At 40.6% G+C, this 23,438-nt stretch overlaps 1 protein-coding gene across 1 annotated transcript; it reads left to right on the top strand.

Annotated features, from left to right (window-relative positions):
* Positions 1-172: 172 nt before the first annotated feature.
* Positions 173-23,160, top strand: pla2g4ab (phospholipase A2, group IVAb (cytosolic, calcium-dependent)). Its single transcript, XM_030050271.1, has 19 exons — positions 173-452; positions 2,289-2,426; positions 3,842-3,923; positions 4,456-4,604; positions 5,351-5,464; positions 5,864-5,901; positions 6,722-6,866; positions 8,080-8,216; positions 9,486-9,708; positions 10,072-10,186; positions 13,050-13,187; positions 13,315-13,404; positions 14,813-14,878; positions 16,545-16,675; positions 16,807-16,918; positions 17,591-17,775; positions 17,952-18,141; positions 19,304-19,461; positions 21,403-23,160. Exons 2-19 carry the CDS (start codon positions 2,394-2,396, stop codon positions 21,538-21,540), a joined length of 2,244 nt encoding a protein of 747 aa, XP_029906131.1. The 5' UTR covers positions 173-452; positions 2,289-2,393; the 3' UTR covers positions 21,541-23,160.
* Positions 23,161-23,438: the final 278 nt, after the last annotated feature.

The following is a 23,438-nucleotide window of genomic DNA, read 5'->3' as shown; positions in this document are numbered from 1 at the left end:
TGGGCTATCAGGCTACCGGATGGCCCCAGCGTCAACCCTATGTCATGTTCAGACTTAATAGCAAAGAGACATTGATCTGTGCTTAACCTTATGTCTATGCGCCCTCAGGTGGAAACTTTACGCACTTTATGCACTGGAATGCATTTGGAGAGGTGGGATCCAGCGCGGTGGCTGTACTCGGAACTCCGCCGTCCGTGCTCGACTCTCAAGTATACTACTGATATTTAAAGGAATTTTCTAATTTTTTTCTTCGGAGTTTGTGATATACAACAACTTTGATTCCCTCAAGTTAGAGCTTACCGCAGACTGCTATCTGCGTGACGGGGTGTGTGTTTGAGTCTTTCGAGAGACTGTAGCACCTCCTCCACCACAAACTCACCGCTGGAACCATATTTCTGCACAGCATGACACATTTTTCAGGATTTGTGAGTTGATAGCACCCTCCGCTTAAGGTATGTTGGCATTTCCTTTCTTACAAAAGTAGCCCTACCTGACATTTGTTAAGGTTTTGGCTAAAATGTCTTGGGGAGAAATTTGGACATCAGTGCGTAACTCCAACCAGTCTCGTTTAACCAGCGTCTTGAACTGCTGATTTTGCGTAATTCCCAGGCTGAGATGAAACATAAGAAGCATTATTACGAAAGCAGGACTATAGATAACTAGTTTCGAGTAGCTTACATTCAACAGTGAAGATCTGTTAACGATTACAGAACACGGCAACGTCAACAGATGCAACAGGAAATTACAGTAACCTGTATAAGAGAATAAAAAACTTGACACGGAGTTATATAGGCTGATTGATTTTTATCGTGTCATGTACTTATTAGCCTATACATGATATTATATTGTAGCATATCATTTCAAATGTGTTTTGGCTTAATGAGAATCGTTTCAACTACCAGTCTGATGTTTTAACTTTCTCCATCATTGCATTTCGCACACTCATACCATGCCTGCCTTGTCAGATCTGACCTGATTCGGCCCAGCCAATAAGGAGCAGGCAGAACCTGTTGCATGACAATAACAATAAGTTTTATTTGAAGCCTACAGTGCGTTGCACAGTGGTGTTGCAATGTTCAGGTAAAGAGGTTTTTGACTTACAGTGCATGTGGTGATCAGTTGTAAAAAAAAAAATTTAATCTCCGCGACACTGGTGCATTTCATGGTTTTTATGTCCTATGGTATCACAGCAACTTTCTCACAATATTCCTTTTGAGATTTTTTTTTTTTTTTAAGTTTATACTTCTGTTGCATCCCACTCCAAAACTTATACTTACTGCAGTTATTTGTGTCATTTGTCTCTCTCACTTGTTAATATGGATATAGCTGTCTGTGCTCAACATTGAGAGTGCTCTATTTGCTGGCACAGGCAGAGGAATAAGCAGCTTCCATACACTTTTATTACATTGTGTGCTGCAAATCGACACACGCTGGCACAAAGAGAGAGGACAGCAGAGAGAGAATGAGAGGGGGAGAGAGAAAGACTGAGCTGGCACTCTGAGAACTTGGACCACTGATGCAAACTACGTGACCAGTGCTGTGAACACACAGACACTCTACGTGCTCCCAGTCCTCTCAGTAATGATACGCTTTGGTGAACAACTGAGAAAAGCCTTTGCTGACCTTGAGATGCTATCACCAGTGCATGCACGCACGCACACACACACGCACACACACACACACACACACACACACACACACACACACACACAAAGTGTAGGCAAATTTCTTATCAAATACCCATTCAGCAACTGTAAACAACAAGCAGCCCATGATACAGCTGGACATGATCATCCCACTGCCTTAGTTTCATGTACACAACCAGAGGTCATGCTGTACAGTGTGTTACATTGTTATTCTTATTACTTGGTATCTCACTCTCTCTTATCCAACACATGGACTCTTATATACACAAATACACAGAAACACATATCATACATCCCTTAGGCACAGTGTTATCAAAGTTCTGTGGCTCTGCACACTTCCCCTCGCCTCTGCCGCGCGCTGCAGGATGCCAAAAGGCTACACTAAAATATATTTCCAGTGTTGTGTTTGCCTTTTAAATAAATTGATGTTCTACTTTGGTTTCAAGAGATTAGGAAGCCTGGTCATCGAGGTTGTGACAGCGGCTCTAGCAGGAAATGGATAGCACGCATGCTTATGTGTATTGCCTACTGACAGTTGCTGTGCCAAAAGCATTACAGTTTGTAATGCTGCGGCTAGTTAAAACTTGTGCTGTGAGCTCCAGCAGTCGCACTGATGTTCAAACGCTTTGTCTCATCCTCCAGTCTCTAAATGATTCCTCTATTGACTGAAGAGTCTTCCTGAGTTCAAGTTCACATCTGGACAAAGGCTTTCCTGCAGACTGAGAAATAGCCTCCTGACAGCTCATAATGGCTTCCATAGACCCATACCAGTACATCATCGTGAGTACATATCTATATATAACAATATCCTTGACCAAATATGTTAATACCAATGTTGTGAAAACTTTGTAGGGATGACTGTTGATACTGTCATGAGATATTTATATATGAGATGTGACTAAATGATCATCAGTAATGTGGATATGATGACCAAGCAGGTAGAAACAAATAATATAACTGCAAGAACAGTCTACTAAGTTCAGAAAATTGCATTTTGCCACTGTAATGCAGCCTTTAAAACCAGGAAAAGACATCAGTTATGCCATATCATAACATTACAGTATCTGAAATCCCAAATGATATATAGTTACATGTCAGGATATCAATAAGATATCAATATATTTCCCAGCCCTATAGCCTCACTTAAAGCCTGAATCCGTGAAGTCGTTTTGAAGTCACTTGTTTTGGTAGGAACAGTTGAAACTGAAGCATGGGGAATTGTTTTAACAGATTTATTTTATTTATTTGCTTTCATGGCTCCAAAGTGAAAGAAATTCATGACAGCACGGAACAAAATATGGTTCAACATGAAGGCCATCTCTGTTAGGGTTATCACTGCAGCCCTGCATGACAGAACAACTAGTGCAGTAGCTTGCAAGGGATAATGTGGGTTTTAGAAGTAGCAAAGATGAGCATGAGATAAGCACCGATATCTGTGTACAATGTCTTGTACTGCTGTTTTGTGCAAGAAATAACACCTCCTTTAGTTAGTAAAGAATAAGCAACTCATTTATGAATAGCTGAAACTTATATGTGTAAAAGTAGTTCAAAGCTGCTTGTGTACCTCATCAATATCCTCACTTTGAAACTATCATGAAGATCAGCAGATGTGAAGATTTCTGGAGAAACTCAGCATAGACGGCAGCCTAGAGGATTAACGTAAAATGCAAGCAAAAACAACAGAGCACAAAGAAAAAAAATCTCAAAGCCAATATATAGGATCACTGATGGATATCGCTAAGATGGAAGTTGATATCATCCGCTGTAGATTTGATCAAAATTATTTCCTAAAACAGGAAACAGCCCAAACCACACAGTGACCTCTAGAAGTTTTAGGCCCTTCTGTTTTTTTTTTTTTTTATGAGAGTGAGCTCTTAGCTGTCTACTTCTTTGTTATTTAGATGGACCAATCGCATTGTGATCGCCGCGGGGAAATAAGTCCTAGCTTAGAGAATTTTACGTTGGATTTTTATTTAGGATTTGATCAGTTTCCAGGGTCTCTTCCATGAAAGCAACTGATTGACACATCCATTTCTTGTCAATCTATGTCATAAAAATGGATTGTATACACCACTGTTAATTGCTGATGTGTAGATACATTGGTATTTGCTTTACTACTATTTTGACAGGACAAATACATACTTGTAGGGCAATGAACCCAATAAACTGAACTGTGTGTTTATGCTGCATTGCAGGTGGAGCAGCAGTTTTCTCATAAGTTGAGAGTGACGGTGGTGCGAGCTGAGAGTGTCACCAAGGGAGCACTGGGTGACCTGCGTGAGTGTGAAAAACATTTGTTACCCCTGTTCACCTGGTTTCTGCATAAACATGCAGTGCACCGACTGACACACAAAACGCACATACACACACACACACACACACACACACACACACACACACACACACAAAAGTCGCAAAACAACATAATTTCCTTGTAGTCTGCCCATGAGTTCATAGCCAACAGCCACAAGTCACCAAACATGCTTGGAAACAGGAAGTTAGAGGTTGTATTGCTTAAGCAAACCTCATTTATTGTTACCAAATCAAAACTGAGATGTAAATAACTATCTTTTGTTAGGATTTTTCACAACATGCTGTATGAGTACCACAGGTCTAATATGTAGCTGGTACAATATGTTGGCATTTTTCCTTGGCAGTTATTCTAGGTTGGGGAAAACACCTCTGAAAAATAATTAAGAGCTCTCCATTCAAACCAATAGAAATGAACAGTCATCCTGTGAGGCAGGGAGAGGCTCTCTGCATTTAGTGATCCGTAAGAAAACAGTTCTCTATGGCTTTGTGTTTACAGTGGACACACCAGATCCATACGTGGAGCTGTTCATCCCAACGGCCCCAGAGAGCAGAAAGAGAACCCGGCATATAGACAACGACATCAACCCAGTGTGGGATGAGACCTTTCACTTCATCTTGGACCCCAACCAGCAGAACGTCCTGGAGGTCAGAGCCCAGTTTAAACAAGTCCAGTCTGCCTGTCTAGGTTGAAGAGAAAGCATGTAGTGGAGGGTAAACCGCATTTATGAGGTGTAGCTACTTTTTCAAGTGACATAATATAAGCATAATTCATAGTATACATCATAAAAAATTAAAGCTGCTTTATTATGGCAAAAATCACAATCCTGATTATTTTGGTCAGTCCTGAGATCATGATTAATTGACTTGGTTACTCATTGACTTTGGAAACATCGTGCATTTTTTTAATGTCTTTTTAATGGTGGGTTTCTTTGAACTTTAAATATAAACATGCCACATCCTGGCTGGGAGTGAATTTGGGCTTTTAAGGAAGGGCCAAAGCACACCACTCCAGAGGAAAGCAGTGTGCTAGATTTACAAGACAAGCATCGTTTCTTAAACAGAATACGGCACAATAATCACTTTATATATCGATTATCTTGTTTTCATAATCGTCTTAAGCCAAAATTGGCACTGAAAATAACATTTGATTAATCGCCCAGCCCTAATAGAAAGTAGTATCAAAGTGGTTTAAGCTACAATGTTATTGTTTTAAAGGAAAAAAAAAAAAACATAAATTAATGCTTTTCTGGAAGTGTGATTGACTTAGTTTTTTTGCCTATATTATGATGATCATCTACTCGACAAATGTTTATCTTGATGACAAGATGACTCTTGGTGTTTGCAGACTGTTGATGGTGAACGCTCCTGTGTCTTTTGTTTATTCCAACCAGCTAACATTGATGGATGCCAATTATGTGATGGATGAGACACTTGGGACTTCATCTTACGACATTTCCAAGCTCAAAGTTGGCCAGACAGAGACAGTGCCTTTCCTTATTGGCAAAGTAAGACATGCGTTCCTTTAAAGGAATGTCCTGCATGTTGACAGTGAATACAGCCATGCACATTTTAGCACAAATGCCATTTTGAAATGTATAAGTGAAAACTGCATCAAAGATAATCAAGATCAAACATCAGCAGATGAATATATGTGTATTTCTCATTCCCCCTTTACACTTTTACATAACCATATTGTATCCTCCACCAATTTTTCATATATTCTCTCTAATTCTTCCTTTCCACTCTCCTCTCCTATACTCCCCTCTAAATCAATTCTCTTCCTCTCCCTCACTTGTATTGTCTTTTTCTCCCTGTGGATTTTGTTTTGTAACGCTGAGTGTGTGCCTGTTGTCAGAACCTCCAACATCCATCAGCAGTAACCACATACTTTGTTGTTTTGACAGGCAACCAAAGTCTACTTAGAGTTGTCCCTGGAGGTGTGGTATGTAATCTATTTAAATTCATTCGTCTGTGCGTTTTCCAGTGATTTACTAAGGCACCATTGGCTCTTTCATTAACTTACAGACTCTCTCAAAGCTAAATATTAGCTAATTCTAGCTAGATTGTGGCAGACGCTGGTTTAAAAATGCAGTTGCAGGTTCAACAATGCACAGGAATTCACCTGGAGCACTGCAGAAACCCAAATTAGAGCTTACACCGGCATAACTATTCTCATCTCTCTTAACACTTTTGTGGCCCTAGTAGGAGACTGGTGTAAGCTAATATGGGGTTGAAGTACATCATAAGTGCCATTGCATCACTGCATGGTAGTTAGTGGGAGGGACGGGACATGCCAGGCATGTTCGTAGGTTTGGTAGTAATGGAAAGGTGAGAAGTCATGACTCTGTCTGTCTGTGGACGTCTGCCTCGGACCAGACCACCCTGGAGGCAGATCATCCTGATCTGTAGATCTGCCTTAAAATTAGTCAGGACTGACGTCCCACCAACAGAAAGGTCATTTCTTTCCTGTGCCTCTCAGCATGAAAGAAAAAGACATGATTCACTGAGTTAGCTGTAGCTAAATGATCAGATTGAGACAGCATCTAGCTAAAAATAGATGACTTTACATAGAAAAACTTTCCTCCGCATTTAAATTCCACACTGTAATTCCATATTGTATATGGAATTTATATGTACATATAATTTCCCTTCTCTGTGTGTGCATGTGTTTATATATGTTACATTTGTGTCTGAATGTGTCAGTGTGTGTGTGTGAGGGATTTAGTTCAGTAATTTGTGTTTCCAACATGTGTGTACCCCAGTACCAACTTGGACTTGCGGTTCAGCCTGGCCCTGTGTGAAAAAGAGAAGCAGTACAGACAGATGCGCAGAGAGAGGGTGATGCTGGGAATCAAGAAGCTGCTGGACATGGAGAAACCTCGCTTCCTGCCCAGCGCTCCTCAGGAGGTGGGAACAGAGCAAAAGAAGATTCAAAAAGCTTTTATTAGTAGTGGAGCTTTTTTTTTTTATTTTTATTTTTTATTCAAATGAGTCTTAAATAAGCTCAAGTGGAACTTAAGCTCATTTGGCTGTATAATGGAAACCAAGCTTCTGTGGGCGCCACAGAAAGATGCCGAGTTCCTCTCTGCAGTTCACAGGTTTTTGTTAATTTCAGCTGATGCATGGTACTTAAGATGACTTATTAAATCACACTATAGTGAACCTCACATTGACCTGTTTTTTTGGGGACGTTATCCGGTGCAGTTTTTGGAACGGTAGTTGATATTATTAATCTAGATTGAAATATTAGTGTGTTTACTGAAGCATCTCTAACAATTCAGTTCAGTTTCACTTTTTTATGACGTAAATGAATGTAGTGTTTATTGATAAAAACTTGGCATGCTTTTTTTGAAGTATATTGCCATATATAGCTAAATAACTAGAGCTTGTGCACCTCAGACTTATGACATACAATCTCACTTTTAGGTTTTCACAAATTATGCTGTCAGGGTTCAACATTAATAAGTTTTATTTTTTAGTCGATACAGCTTGATCTGACACTGAGAAGTGATTCATGTAATATTTGTACACACGGCTTTTGTTTCCTCTCTGCTCTGTGCTGAGTAAAGTTAGGTTTTTCTGACTGTTTCTTTCTGGTCATGGGCCGGAAGCTTCACCGCAACGAGATAACCAGCCTGCAGACCGTTTAGCCTCCAAGTGTGCCAGAACATCCCTTAACTCACTTTGCAGGATGACTCTCGTGGAACTATCTCTGTCAGGGTGTTCAAAATAGACCCGGAGATAAATACTCACTGGTTCTTGGCCAGCATTCAGAGAGGAAAGGATATGTCTCAGGGAAACTTATGAAATAGCTGAAAATCAGAAAGCACTAACCAGAGTATGTTGCAAATGGGTGATGCAACAACTGCATGGCATCATGGCAGCCTCGTAGTACAGAGGGTGGTTCACAGAGGCAGAGAGGAAGTTGATAATACTGAAGAGATGAGATAGCATCAGCGTAAAGTCATATCTGTTTTTCGTTTAAAGTCATATAAAAGCCATTCATAAATTGGCTATTCACAGGCATACAAGCATGGGTTCTTGCACAATATGTAATCTCCATCATGCCTCTCCCCTATTCTTTTATCTCTGTCTTTCTCTGAAATGTTGTTTGTCTCAGGTTCCAGTGATTGCCATTGTGGGCTCAGGAGGTGGTTTCCGAGCCATGGTGGGTTTCTCAGGAGTGATGAAGGCCCTGTATGAGTCAGGAGTCCTGGATTGTGCCACCTACGTCGCTGGCCTTTCGGGGTCCACGTGGTCAGTTTCCTCTTTTTCCCTCTTTTGTCACACCCTCACGCTGCCTGAACCCCTTTTTTACAGAGTGTTGAAGTGACAGGTAACCCTAAAATAACATTTGACCCATAAAACATCTTGATCGTAAGACGGTAGGTCACACACCAGCGAGGAACAGCATGAACAGCATCTGATCGAAGTGTGTAGCACAAGGCATTACCTTCATTTGAGTTTTTACAATTCTGCAACCCTAAAACCTGGAAGTACAACCAAAACTGTACAAACTGATAAAACAAAAAATTCTCGGCCAGTTTTTTGAAATTTAATTGTAAAGTCAAGAAAATTGCACTGTAGCCACGCCCACTTTCATAACTTATGAACTGCTTGTGAGGCATCATCGGTCTCAGCAGAGTTCCTGTTTGATGGTGCAAGTTCCCCCTAGACTTTAGCCACGCAACCTCACGTAACTCATTTCCGGTTGTTTTAGGCACTCGTGGGAGTCATCATTGGACCAAGCAGAGTTCATTTTCCACTGGTGACAGTTAGCCCCACCCCCTAGACTTTCACCACGCCCCCTTTCAGAACTTTGTCGTGGATTCTTGCATCATTGGTGTCAACAGAGGTTTCCTTGTTTAGTGGTGCGAGTTAGCCCTGCCGTCTGGCTCTGGCGGTCTGTCAGTTCATTGGTTCACAAAAATCTATCCATTCATTGGTCTGTGAAGCCGTGCCCACCCTGTAGCAACTGCAACTTTCTGCCTGTGAAGCTGAAATTTATCATTGTCTGTGAGTTTGTGTTTGTGTGAATGCATGCTCGCACCTGGTTGCAGCTATTGTGAATTTGCGCTTGTTTTTGTGTTACGGTATCAAATGGGGTCGAGGGAAAGGCAGAATGAAAGGCGATGCCCTCAGCGTTTCAGAGTTAGTTTCTGCTCATAGTACAACTCAAGTATTAGTTATTCATACTGGCATTAGACATAATTCTCTTACTTTATATAAATTCAGTGACAAGCAGTTATGTACTGCACATACATACATACTGGTATATGTTGTGCATTAATAGGAAAAACAGATATTGAAATATTTAGCCTTTATTTGAGCAACCTGATAGAAGAAATGATACACCAAACCTCATTCATTTTGAGAGTCGAGGTCTGCTTATTTTTCCTGAGTTGGTTAGGGAAGTAGCTAGCGAGTGCACCATTGCACTTCCTTCCCTACTTTTAATTGTATCACATTTTTCTGCACATCCCAACTCTCTCTCTCTCTCTCTCTCTCTCTCTTTACCCCCTCTAGGTACATGTCCACTCTCTATTCCCACCCAGAGTTTCCTACTAAGGGCCCTAAGGACATTAACAAGGAGCTGATGAAGAGTGTCAGCAGTAACCCGCTGAGGCTGCTTCTCCCCCAGCACATCACCAACTACATCCAGGCCCTGTGGACCAAGAAGGCCTCAGGGCAGCCCGTAACCTTCACAGACATCTTCGGCATGCTTATTGGAGAGACGCTTATACCTGCGGTAAGAGCCGTCAGGCATCTGTTGTTAGTTTTAATTTAAGTGGCTTTCCTCTTTCTGTCTCCCCCTTGCTCACCAGTCTGTGGCTCTCTAGCTTTCCTACACTTTCATTTCCTCTTTTGTGCCTCAGTGCCCTCAGTCGCCGCTTCACTCTGTCCCGCCTCAGACATATGTGAATATTTATTGCTGTGTTTATTTTTTTCTTTAACTGTCTCGTAAGCATGGCAGCCATAGTGGCATGAATATCTTTCATGAAGTATTTTATATGAAAACACTATGTTGAATATTTTCGGTACATGTACACTTTATGTGTAACTAAATAAACTTGAGTCCAAATGAATTAAAGTGTGTGTGGTTGCATACCAGAGGATGGACACCAAGCTGAGTGAGATTCAGGAGAAGGTGAACCAGGCCCAGAGTCCCCTTCCTCTCTTTACCTGTCTGCACGTCAAGCCTGATGTCTCTGAGCTCATGTTTGCAGGTAAGTGTGTGTGTATATACCTATGTGTGTGTCTACGTGTCCTTCTGTCTTTGCTGTGTATGTGCGTTTGCCTTTGTGTGCATGTATACGTGCCGCCAAGCTTGCATATACACTTGACAGAACTAGTTTGCGTATGTAATGAGTAACTAGAGGTGATCAAATTAGCTCAGCCACATGCAAAGTAGCCAAGCTTTACACGTTTCCTTATAATGTGGCCTGTTTCCCATGTTGCAATGGGCTGTCATCTAGTGGCAGCTAGAGGACATCTACTGGAACTGACCAGTGCTCGCAAGGTAGTGAAAGACTCGTCCTGTATTGCAGTTCCTCTTTTCTGATGTCGCACAGGAACAGTCAGCTATTTTTCAGATGAGCTGATATTTGAATAGAAAATCCACAATGGAAAAATATTCACATTATATTCTAATGATGCTGGATCAGATCAGTAAGTATTTGTGTGGCAGGAGACAGTAGTTGCTCTCTGACAAGGACAGAAACCAAACAACCACAACTCACTCTGATCCTGTAACATCATCAAGATGAATTTTTTAAATGCGTTTTCAACTGTCTTTATTCGTTTATTTCTCAAGGACACACAGCTCATGGTTCAAAAATGTCAACAGACTTGCTGACAGCATCTAATGAAGGAAAAGCAAACAGTGATAACAATGCCGTTCTTAGAAGTCCTTCCCAACAATATCTCGCTTGCAGTGAATGACGCATTGGTACGTGTGTGTTCGCTGCACGATGCAGCCCACAGAACTACAATCACAGCAGCACGCCGACCACAAGCCTGCTATTTGTTGTGTTTGGAAGATGGAGTGTTTATAATGTGCAGTGCCCTTTTAGCAAGTGCATTGTCAGGTGTTGCTGTGAGATGCCTCGAGGCGAGGCCCATCATAAGGACACGATTTAAAACAGTTGTTGTTGTTCTGTTGTTGTCCTTCACCATCACTCCTGGAATTACAAAACTGACCTCCGCTGCGTCATTTGTCTGTGACCAGCCCACGCAAATCTTTGTTCCTCTGTGTTTGCGTGGCTGTCCTCCAACCTCAAATCTCCTCTTTCTGTATGACTCGGCTCAGTGGAAAATACCTTGCTGTCAAAACAAGCAAAGCTACACTCAAGTTGTAACTTTATCTTTACAATTATGGGCTGAAAGGTGACAGAGGTTTAAGCTGTAAGGATTTCCATTATATGGCTGCTTGTGTGTGCGTGCATTTGTGCATGCATTATGGCACATACGCATGCCCGAGTGTGTGTGTGCGTGTGTGTGTGTGTATGTCTCCACCTGTTGCTGTAGAAGCTGTCCCTTTTGAAGACGTCATAATTACTGTGTATGCTCATACTGACACATCGATTAAAAAATAATAATTTTCTGAATGAATAAAAAAAAAAATATTACTCAGATTCAGCTTCCTGAGACACACCTCTGGTTGCAAGGGATGGCATTCCTTTTGCGTCAGCTAAAAGAGGAAGTAACTGATTATATTTAATCACATTTCAAAAAAATGAGAAGCTCTTACATGTACTTGTTCTCTAAATTACTAATTACTTGTTCTTAAATATATATTTTACTGAGGTATTTTACAAAACTACACATTTTTGGGGCTCTTTCACTTAACAAAATAAATGATACAACTGTAAATTGGTCAATTGTGCACACATTCATAGAGACACTCGTTAGTTAGTTATTTTGGAATCTGCGTTATTATTGTTATGATTTTTTTTCTTTCAAGTAAAGAAACGACTTTGAACTTTTGTCCTTTTGTCCTCATGGAAATGCCTGGAAAATGTTCTCCTTCCTAAAAAGTAACTCAGTAACTTCTACTCTGAATACGTTTCAAATGAGCTACTTTTTAATTTCACTTCAGCAGATGTCTTGACCAGTACTTCACTTTGGTGTAAATTAAATATGAGCAAAGTAGCAGGACTTGCATAAGCACTTGCATAAGACACTGCTGTACTTTTTCCAGCGTTAGTGTCAACTGGGAGGCGGTTTCCTCCTCTAACGCTGCCAATACTCTTCACTTGGCCAGCCACAACTCAAGTGCCGCTGGGTCCCACTCGTCCCCTCAGCCAATGAACAAGCCTCATTTCCCCCTCTCGTCTACATGTTTGGGCGTTAGTACTTGGCCTCATGGAAAGGCTCCATACAACTTTGCGGTCAGTCGGTATGTTTACAAGCAGTGAATGTGCAGCCTGACAGCCCAAAGTTTTCTGTAGCATCATCATATTTGGATATTTAACGGTCAGTGGAGACTATCACTGGAGTCTGGCTGCATGCTGCATGCAAACTACCACATTTTTAGAAACTCTGACCTGCCCAGCAAGCGAATCAATGTTTAGGTAATGCCTAGCCTCATGTTTAGTAGGCCACAGTCTGATTTATGAAGTTGATATGACAAATGACATAGGTTGCAGATCTTTTTCTTGTGGTTGGCAAGGTGAATAGAGGGGCTCGGCGACTGTTGACTGCCTGGAGTCTAATTTAAGAAAACTGACTAAGAAAGCTCAACATGAATTGGTAAATTTGAGGTTAAATTTAGATATAATAGTTACCAAATCAAATTTAACCTGGTGTATTCAATTGTGCCCAATAAATTCAATGCATATAACAATTAACAATTAACTTTCTACACTTTGTTTCACTAGCAAATGAATGTGTGCACCATGTTTATCTAATGTACGTTTCATGCATAGTGCACACACATTCTTCTTCAGTACAATATGTAAATACCAACTGAAAAATATGTGATGATTGATTTAAAACAACTTGTCTTTTATTTATTTTCAAATTAGTACCTCGTCATTTTTGTTGTTGCAACTCTGAATGGCGCTCTGACATTGACGTTTCCCCTGGCAGACTGGGTGGAGTTCAGCCCATATGAAATCGGGATGGCTAAGTACGGCACCTTCATGACCCCCGACCTGTTTGGCAGCAAGTTTTTCATGGGAACTGTTGTGAAGAAATATGAGGAAAACCCACTCCACTTTCTTATGGGTGAGGAAGAGCCGTTCATGTGCCAGCATACACAAAACACACTTATTGTGATCTCAGATGCATGACCGTACACAACACCTCTTAGATCTTCTTAGTGTGCACTGAGATGTTTGTTTTGCTGTGTCAGGTGTGTGGGGCAGCGCCTTCTCGATCCTGTTCAACAGAGTGCTGGGGGTCAAAGACACGGCCGGAGGCAGCACAATGGAAGAGGAGCTAGGTAACCTTTCTCTGTTTTTTTTTTTTTTTTTTTTTTTTTTTTTTTTTACTTCTTCGTGTTTTGTGCTCAACGATCCAGGCAAGCTTTCATGTTTTGATCCTGTGTCAGTGGAGATTCGAGTGTGTCATTTTTATGAGAATTTATGCTTTTGCTGCACTGCATTTCAGAGGGACCTATTTTTATGAGACGGCTGTAGTCAATAGTTGCTTTGCAGATCAAGTTTTTACATGCAAATCGTCAAACCTGATGCATTGTTATAGTTCAAATGAGCCAATAGTATATGGAGAAGTTATGCTTACAACATTACAATACTCTTTACAGGTTAATGCATCAATCATTTAACACTGAAAGGGACTCTTCTTCACAATGACTACTTTTATTCTACATACTTTTAGTGAAGTGAGTTTTTAGTTTCCTTTTATTGTTAGTTACAGTAGGAACCCACAGCTAATAGATTTCACACACTATTTTTCAAACTATACAACCAATTGTCCAGAAAATTATTTTTACACACAGATTACATTCATTCAAAAAATGTTTTGTACATTTGGACATGCATGCAGTGATATGCCATATGTTGCACTTGCTGTGTAAAAATATGTATTTGGAATGAATGTTTTCTAGTATGAGAATTTTTTTTTTCATAGATTTCTGTCATATTGTTTTTTTTTTTATCAAGTCATGGAACAACATGTACAGATGTAACACATGTAGACAATACACACTCCTCTGTAGAGGTATTACACTGAGACTGATTGGCTGTCAAAGTCAGTGTGTCGTTCATCATCCAGACAGCTGTCTTGGCACGACCTCACCTTCCTTTATTATTTTCAATCTCCTACGCTTGTCTCTTTGTCTGATTACTTTGTCTTTTTTTTCAGCATGAGCACCCACACTGGGAATCCTGTCACCTTTAAAATAGCCTACTTAAAATAATCACTTTGGGTGTGTCGCTTGTGTGTGCATGTGTGTATATTGGTGTATGTGTGTGGGTGGCTGTGTGTGTGTGTGTGCATGTTTGTGCGCAAGTATACAGTATGTGTGATTTGACAGGGTAGATCCCAGCTTCCTGCGGTTATTCTGACAGCTCGTCAGTTGCTTGTTTTGCTTTTGTTTGGTGTGACCTTTTAACATTATTACGCTCGATCAATAACAATGCAGTGTATTGTGCGTAAATGTTAAGAATGTCACCACCCAATTAAATTATGTCTTAGTTTATCATGCCTATTGTGTTTCTGCTGGGAATCCTTTTGATAGAGATAAACTGTAGAAAGTGAATTTTGCGCTGCCTCATAATTGAATGTAAGCATTTCATCTGATACAGTGTAGATGTACAGGATAACGGTGGTAACTGAAATATTTTGAAGATCGCTCCTGGTGAAAGAAGTGTCTTATCTTTTCCTTACAGAGCAGATCAAGCCTCAGCACATTGTCGGAGAAGACAGCCTGGACAATGACGAAGAGCCTCGCAAAGGTGAGGCAGACTAAGGAATGCTTGATTCACTGGAAGTGCACTTATCTTTACGGAGGGATTGCATAGTACTGTGATATTTTTAGAGTCAACAGCCTCCAGATCTGACACATGAGAAATATAGCCTTGACTGTTTTGTAAATCATTTTGACAGCAGATAATTTGTCAGTATTTTATACTGGGAAGTCCCACCTATAAAAAGGCAATGTGTACAGTATGCAAGGCTCTAGATTCAGTCAAATCACATCCATACACGGTTAGTAGTGTACAGTGTTTACATTTTTTTCTGACCCAATGGTATTGGATTGGTACTCAGTATTGGTGGAGGCACAAATTCAGATAAAATATGAAGGCACTGCCTGTGTAGCTCCTCTTCTTCGGTGCTTGGACTTCGGTGAAAAACCATGTTCCCCTGGTTATCTATCGTTTTCTTTTTTTCTTTTTTCTTTTTTATTTGCAGTGTCCTGTAAGCCCATAGGGCTGGGCACCATCAATGGTGCATGACACTCTCTGAGAAAAATAAAAACTAACTAATTAACTAACTAAGGTACTGTCTGGGTGTTGTGCCCCTGGTACACCCAGGATCATAGCACTAGTCCTCCATGATCTTCAGGCCAGACACCTAAACGCCCCACTGACCACCAGCCAGCTTGCTGAAAAAAGGAAAGAAATTATTATATATGTTATTGCAATACTCAGCAAGATGTTGTAAAATGTTTAAAATCGCAAGACTGTCACATCATATTGTTATTACCTTACTGTTTAGTATGGCTACAATTTTTTCCAGTGCAGTGGAGGCGAAGTTGTATGACTCATTTTGATACCGGCCAGCCAGTTGAAACCCTTAACACCCTTTTTCTTTTTTCAGCATGGTTCCTTATTCATTTTGATGCCTCAACTGTCTGTTGCGTGCCGTGAGAAGGCTATATTTTAGACTGTAGCTGCAGCGGTTATGCAGGAATGCTGATACATCAAAATTTTACTGCCAGCATCTTGGTTTGCAGACTCCTCACGGTTTATTAATGTTGGAAGGGGAAAAGGTGCTTTGCTTTTGTTGTCATGTCATGTCATGTTTGTGAAAGTGCTTTACATATAATCCAAGGTAGACTTGAATGGATACAGGTGACTGTGGTACTACGTATGCAATTCTCAACAGAATTTAGTCCAATTTTGAAGTGCATTAATTTGTTTTAATTGCAATGGTATTGTAAAGATTGTTGTACAGTTTCCATGAAATATTTTTGATTTTGGCATCCGATTGGAAACAAAATAAATCTCAGAAAACAATAAAGCACATAAAGATGTGCCTATTAGTTTAAAAAAAAAGGTAAAATAATGGTACTTTAGACTACATGCCCATGCAATGGTGGCATAGAGATTGTCACCAGAATATTTCACATATTGACATATCAAAGTACATGTAAAGTAAACATGCAAATGAACAACTATTTACCGGGTAATCTTCCTTTCTTTTCTCTTTTTGTTTACTCTATGAATTGTTTTTGATGTTTGCTTGAATGTTTTAATCATGTTCTTTGAATTGCCAAGTTACAGAAAAGAAACATTCAGTCCCTGTCCCGTTGATTGGCACTGCACTGTGAAAGTATGACTCCTCCGAACAAAATGTGCCTTTCTAATTGTGTTTTTCTTTGATGACTTTGGTTTCTAGGAGGCACGGAGAACCAGGAGGCAGAGGATGAGTTCCACCGACACGCTCAGGCCAGCTGGGTGCAGCGGATGATCACTTCCCTCTTCAGTGACTCCGCCTTGTTCAACACACGCGAGGGCCGGGCAGGGAAGGTGCGTAACTTTGTTAAGCTGTTCCCTGGAATTAAATGAAAACAGCATCTGGTACTGTTGCACTTTTCATTTTCTTACATTTATATTTACACAGTCCTTCTTCTCTCCGTTCCCCATCTCAACCTCACCAGGTGCATAACTTCATGCTGGGCCTGAACCTCAACACCGACATCCCCTTCTCGCCCTTCAGTGACCTCATGTGCCCGTCCACTGCACCAGAGGACGAGGTGGACGCCGTCACAGGTGAGGGCAGCAGAAAAGGAATTCCCTGCACTTCAGTGTTAAATATAAATGACACACAGATAAATGCCACATTTTATGTTAAAGGAGTATTTCCATGTTTTGGGCAAAATAACATTTTCCAACTAACAATGTGTAAAAATAAACCTTACAGCAACTTCGAAGCTGTCTTATTTGCACAGTGTATCGTCTTTTTTTTTTTTTTTTTTTTTTAAGTTGAATATGGTTGTAATTTAAATGAGTCTATACAGTTCTCATTTCACAAATCGGACTGGAAAATTATGCTCATGCTTGACAAGATATATGTCATGGCCCATTCTGCATGGTCTGCATTACAATGTAATGTGCCTGCAACTTTAAGTGGATATTACTTAATTTTTTTATGGAAGTGCATCTTGCAGCATCAGTTTTCCAGGAAAAAGAAAAATTAGAAGAAATAAGAACAATTTCATTAAATTCAAAAAACTGTGAATCAAAGAACAGTAGTTGTGTGAGTATTAATAATGGAGTCAGAAGAGAGCAATTATTATTTGGGACCAGTAGCACTGACCGTTACATTGGTACAGTGAGTAGGGCTTTTTGCTTGGTCATGAATAAAATATGGCTTTAGACAAAGGGGATTTAAGCAGAACTGTCCCCAAGTGTTCCTTATGTTGTTTTCTCTGATGTTCTCAGACCCAGACGAGTTTGATCGTATCTACGAGCCGCTGGATGTCAAGAGTAAGAAGATCCATGTGGTGGACAGCGGGCTGACCTATAACCTTCCCTACCCCCTCATCCTGCGGCCGCAGCGCGGTGTCGACCTCATCATCTCCTTTGACTTCTCTGCACGACCCAGCGACTCCAGCCCGCCGTTTAAGGTCAGTATTGACCTGAGGGCTAGGCACTTGATGGTTTAATTTTTAAATCGTAAATATTTTTTAACCATTGTAAATAGTTTCTGCAACATGTTGCCATATATTTAAGTGGTAAAAATAGCTATGCAGAAAAGTTAAAACCAGAGGAAACACTTCTGATTTGTGAATTTTTGCCTTAGGAGCTTCTGCTTGCAGAGAAATGGGCTCGAATGAATAAGCTCCCCTTTCCTAAGATCGACCCCAAAGTTTTTGACCGTGAAGGCCTGAAGGAATGCTACGTCTTCAAACCAAAAAAAGGGGAAAGGAACTGCCCCACTGTCATCCACTTTGTCCTGGTCAACATCAACTTCAGGCAATTCAAAGCGCCCGGTAAGTGTGTGTACACTGAGTTGCTGAGTTTGTTGCGTGTCAGTGGAAAAAAGATCCAGGGCTCTTTGCAGACGTGTCATCATGCCATTTTACCACCATAGCATATGAGGCATGTCTGCCTTGACGCTGGATCCTGGAACTCCACTATATTTGGTAAATTGTGGTCAGTTCCGGTCTTTTATGTGCAGTCGAAAGTTGGGCCCCTCTTGTGAGTGACCCTAATAAATCCTCTGCTCAAGGTCACCGGTGGTTTGTTGTGAAAATGGTTTGTGTGTGTGTGGGCTTTTTGCGTGTGTGTGTGCGTGTGTGCGTGTGTGCAGACATATCCGGTGTGTGAGCTGTTTGGGTGAATTATGGCCCCTTCAGGAGTCAGTCTTTGGCCAGGTATCTGCAGGAATCTCTCACGCTGATGGGAGATGTCTGAGTATAAACATCCCATACATCTCCATACACAGACACACCAACACCAGATAGCACCAGACACCGTGACGTCATGGTGAACATATATACTATCACATACATACTCTCACAGTGTGTCATCCACCCACATGCTTTCTTGGTCTGTTCATTGCTATTACATAAGCATTTTTTTTCTCGCTCTGATAAAAACGTTTTTCAAAGGAATCACACAATAAAATGACTTCCTTTTGAGGAAACAGTACCGGGCATCATGAAGTCAGGCCGTTGCTGGTTTCTAAGCTGTTACCTCTGTCTGTCTGCTGACCTCTTATCAGTTCCTCCAATAAAGTGCAAGCAAATACAGGATGATAGAGATGGCATTTCCTTAAAGAGTAAATGATGAATCAGATGTTGTTGATGTAGGAAACGTCATGTTAATTCTTCTCTTTTGCACTTGTTTCCCAAGAAAAAAGGCACAAAGTAGTAGATCTGTGCAATTTTGCATTATTTGACCACCAAAGTTACTTCCAAAAGGTACTTCTCCATTGCATAACATACAAAGACATGCTGATGCTTGAGAGAGCATTGGGTTTAGTGTCTGTGCCAGCAAATCAGGTCCGATTTGACCCATAATGTTAATGAATTTGATTCGATTGGATTGCATATTTATGGGAGTGAGTTAGTGTTTCATGGCGCATTAAAAACACTCAAATGATTTTTTTTGTGGATGTGTATTTTACAGCTTCATTTGTTTTTCTCACAGGGGTTCCTCGGGAGACGGAGAAGGAGAAGGAGCTGGCAGACTTCGACATATTTGACGACCCCGAGACGCCGTACTCGACGTTTAACTTCCAGTACTCCAACCAGGCGTTCACCCAGCTGCATGACCTCATGGAGTTTAACACTCTCAACAACATAGAGGTTAGCTTTATCCTGATGGTTTAATATGGGTTTTTGTTGCTCATGCACTTGTGTGTCTCCAGTAGAATTAAAGCATTTTGATTCACTGGCAGGGATAAAAAAGTAACACCACAAATGTTTTTAAAAGAGAGTTGGGACACGAAACGACAGCAAATAATATGAACATTACTGTTAGAGTCAGGGTCAGCAGAAGGTTATCAGTTACGACTATGCATATACACATACACACACCCACACACACACAAATGAATAATCATTTTTATTCATTCTTAAGCTATATTTAGCTGCTTCTACAGTGAGGCATGTATATTTAAAATATTTACACACTCACCAGACAGATAGCAGATAGGCGTTGTGCAATATAAAAAATCCAAAAGCTCCTTTACAAATGGACTGTACAAGTCTCGTCTAGTGAAGGTGTGTCACGGTGGAGGGCTTATGAATTAACGAGGTCACACTGACTTTGAGTTACCGCATCTGATTCACATCCTTGTTGAGTAAATGTGATGCAATTTTCTTGATTTCAGTGAAAGGCCAGCTCACTCTTACAGACTTGCTTGGTCAATGAAGAAGTTTCCCAAAATACCTTTAGAGACGTGTAACTACCGCTCACAACCATGCGCCTTACGTAGAGGGATCTGAGCTCAGTTAGGCAGCACTAATTTATGGAAAACCACATTCCAGCCTAAATGTCATGGTAGTCACCGAGTGCTAATGCATGCAAAACCATCACCGCAAAGTCAAAGTTTGTTTAATTATCCGGCACTGATTGGATGCCTATTGTAAGACGCTTAAAAAAATGTGTGCATGCAGATCTTTGTATGTCCACTGTTTGAGCTAATCGTATTTCAGTCACTCCCTAATCACAGGGAGGTAGGCTTTATAGTCATTTGTTCTCTCTTTACTCAGAGTTTTGTTTCCAAGCAAGTTATCCTCTAAAAAGGTGAAAAAAGTGGCACCTGCTGTGCTGCAGGAAACAAATAAACCAAGCGATATAAAGTGTTCATTTTTACAACCAATTTTGATTTAATTTTCAGCCTTTTCTAATAAAATACACTTTAACTTTAGTAACTTTTTGGCCAGTTCAATTTTGTTCGTTTTAGTATAATTTTTGTCAAAGAAATAATTCAGCAGGTTTTAGTTGATTAGAGCAAAAGATTTAATGTAATTCTAATTTCTCTCTGTAAATTCATCATTGATTATTTGTTTGTGACTTTTATAAATTCTTCAGTATAGCCTTTTGGTTTTATACTGTTTTATCAAAAGTAAAATTTGCTCATATATCTATTTCATTCCATACTGAAGTCAGGAGCTGTGCTTTCATTCATCTGTTTCTGGCATTTTTTGGTGTCTTTTATTTGCTAGAGGTCATTATATTTCGTCACAGTTTTTGTAAACAGATTAATTTTTGTTTAGTCTCATTTTCATCCTGGAAAAAAGTGATGTTGGTGAATACTTTTAGTCATAGTTGGATGCTTAAAGTCACCAAGACAGTCACAATGAGAAAGCATTGGAGAGGCTTTTGCTTTCTTAATTTGGTGCAGTTCCTGTTGAGACAGGTTGTGGGATGGAGCCTGGCAAGGAACGGCACCAATGGGTGTTCAGTAAGGGAGAGAAAGGCATTTTTGATTTGATGGGAGGAGTGTGTTTATTAAAATGTGTAATGTTTTCATTGGCTGCGTTTTTCTGTCCGTACCCGGTGACATCATCTTGGCATGACATCATCACTGAGGACAGACTTTACAGGATGCACAAGCAATGGCATTTTGATCTTAAAGGGGAGAAAAATCGAATTAGTAAATTATTTTGGCATGGGAAATTGGTTAGCAAGTTTCATTGTGACTTAATTCAATAGTGAACTTTTAACCTTTTCTTAAAATAAGTAGCATCTCTGCTGACATTTTGGCATTTTGAAATGAAACCCTGCTCTTGTGCCTGCAGGTGATCAAAGAGGCGATCAAGGACAGCATCGTGTACAGGAAGGAGAACCCGTCGCGCTGCTCCATGCCCCTCTCCCTCAGCGAGATCCAGAAGAAGAAGTTCATCAAGAGGGAGACTCGGGCAAAACCTTGGAAGTGAGTTTAGGCAGGAGCTTAACCTAATCTGAAGACTTTGGATGAGTGGGTGGTAGTGATTTTCCTAGATTATAAACTGAAGCATTTTCTTTTTGGAAAAGGCTGTCATATGTTTGTTTTTTTTTTTTTTTTTCTGTAGAAATTCAAACAAGAGGATTTGTTGAACTGTGTATTTGAGATAAACTCCTAGCAATGTTTTTTTTTTTTGTTTTTTTTGTTAAAGACTCTAAAGTTTACCAGTTAAAGCCTAAGGAGTCCTGTACTGTACCCTCTTCTCAGCCAGACTTTCTTTGCATATCTAACGTGTGACTGTAGAACATGCAATGTGTCATGTCTCTTGTTTTTGTTTTCTCACTGGATGGCTCGTCAAAACATGTAACCTTGTCGGAAAACATGGAAGAGGAGCTCCTAACCATTGGGTTTGTTTGATGGCAACTCCTAAACACGCCAAGTGCACCCCCTCTGGATACCTCAAACATCTCAATGATGTTTACCCACCTACAGGGAAGGAGCACTCCCTGCTCCCCTGTAGGGAGTGTCTCGCATGAAAGCCACCATTTTGAAAAACAAGACTCGGTGCCATGGAAACGGCCCCCTCTCTCCTGCCTATCACTGTCATGCGTAGCTCTCCATCAGGGTAACCGAGTGTTTATTTTCCTGACCGTGTTATTTCAGGCTGCGCTTTAGATATAGGCACGGCTTGTTTTTGTCAAAGTCATTTCCTTCCCTCATAAACCCGGCTAGTTATAACACTCCTCAGCCCCTCGCTACTGCAAGTGGAGCTGAGGTTAAGGGGGAGGGGAGGTTTGGGTGGGGTGGCGAGTGCGTGGCGTGATCACGGCATCCACTTGCAGCTTAACGGCAGCTCTCGGCGGCGCTCAGTGGAATTTTACACACTACACCTACACCTGCAGCACTAGAGGCCTGGAATCTGACACACTACACCTACACCTGCGGGGGCCCGAAGGCTGCACAGAGAGCAGTGGAATTTTACACTGAGGCACTGCCGACCCTTGCAGGCTTACCTTTCAGCCCCACTTGGTTTTTTAAGAAACTCAGAAAACCGGTGGCGCGCCGTTTTCCTGCAGTGGACGACGGCTGCCGATTGATACAGCTCGGCTTTTTTTTTTTTTTGCCTTTGTTGAATATTTGTTTCGTTTTTACATTTTTAACTTTTCTCTTTGTTTATGGTTCACAAAATTCTCTCAGTTCAGACTTGAATTCGCACCCAAAGCTGCGTGCAATGAAACAAGCAATGCCCATCCTATGAAGACATCTCATTTTGAAACTCTGATCCTGTGATTTGTGATGTATCGTGATGACAGTCTCATGATACACTATGTTCTGTTTTTGCTTTCTAATTTAGGTTTTTGGAACATAGAATATGTACAACGGCTTTAGCAAAATATAAATTTTTTTGTTTATTTTCTTGCCAGTATATTGCAGTTTTTAATTATCTTTGACAATGTTTACAGATGCTTAAAGGCAGTCAGTGCAAGGGGACCAGGTTGTGTACATAAACACTCCTGTGAACATTATCTGTTTGTTGTTTTAAATGATAAATCATACTACACACAATGTTTATGTGCATTGTAAACACAATCAAATAAATGGAGGAAGAAAATTTCGGTTGCAAGTGCTTCGTATGAACATATCCGATATCTGATATCTCACAATCCTTCCTGAAAAGTCTATGAGTCAAGCAAAAGGTGCAGAGTCACATCCTGATTTATTCTTACGTTTTCTTGATAAATTCCCACAGTGACTTGACAAAATGAGTGGGAATGTGAAAGCTGGAGATGCTTATTACTCACACCCAGGTGAACTGAAGAGAAATATGAGCAGAAATTCCTTTGCCTCGCCTTCTCAGGTATCTGACCTACATAGCAGGATATCAGTTTC

This window comes from Myripristis murdjan, chromosome 4 (assembly GCF_902150065.1).
Source record: "Myripristis murdjan chromosome 4, fMyrMur1.1, whole genome shotgun sequence".
NCBI classification, from domain to species: domain Eukaryota; kingdom Metazoa; phylum Chordata; class Actinopteri; order Holocentriformes; family Holocentridae; genus Myripristis; species Myripristis murdjan.
Note: the sequence above shows the minus strand (reverse complement) of the source record. Positions and strands in the feature narration are given on the sequence as shown.

Coding starts and splice junctions, on each gene's coding strand:
- pla2g4ab (XM_030050271.1), top strand. CDS start 2,394: ATGGCTTCCATAGACCCATACCAGTACATCATC. Junction 6,867..8,079: donor TGCCCAGCGCTCCTCAGGAG/GTGGGAACAGAG, acceptor TGTTTGTCTCAG/GTTCCAGTGATTGCCATTGT. Junction 13,188..13,314: donor CCCACTCCACTTTCTTATGG/GTGAGGAAGAGC, acceptor TTGCTGTGTCAG/GTGTGTGGGGCAGCGCCTTC.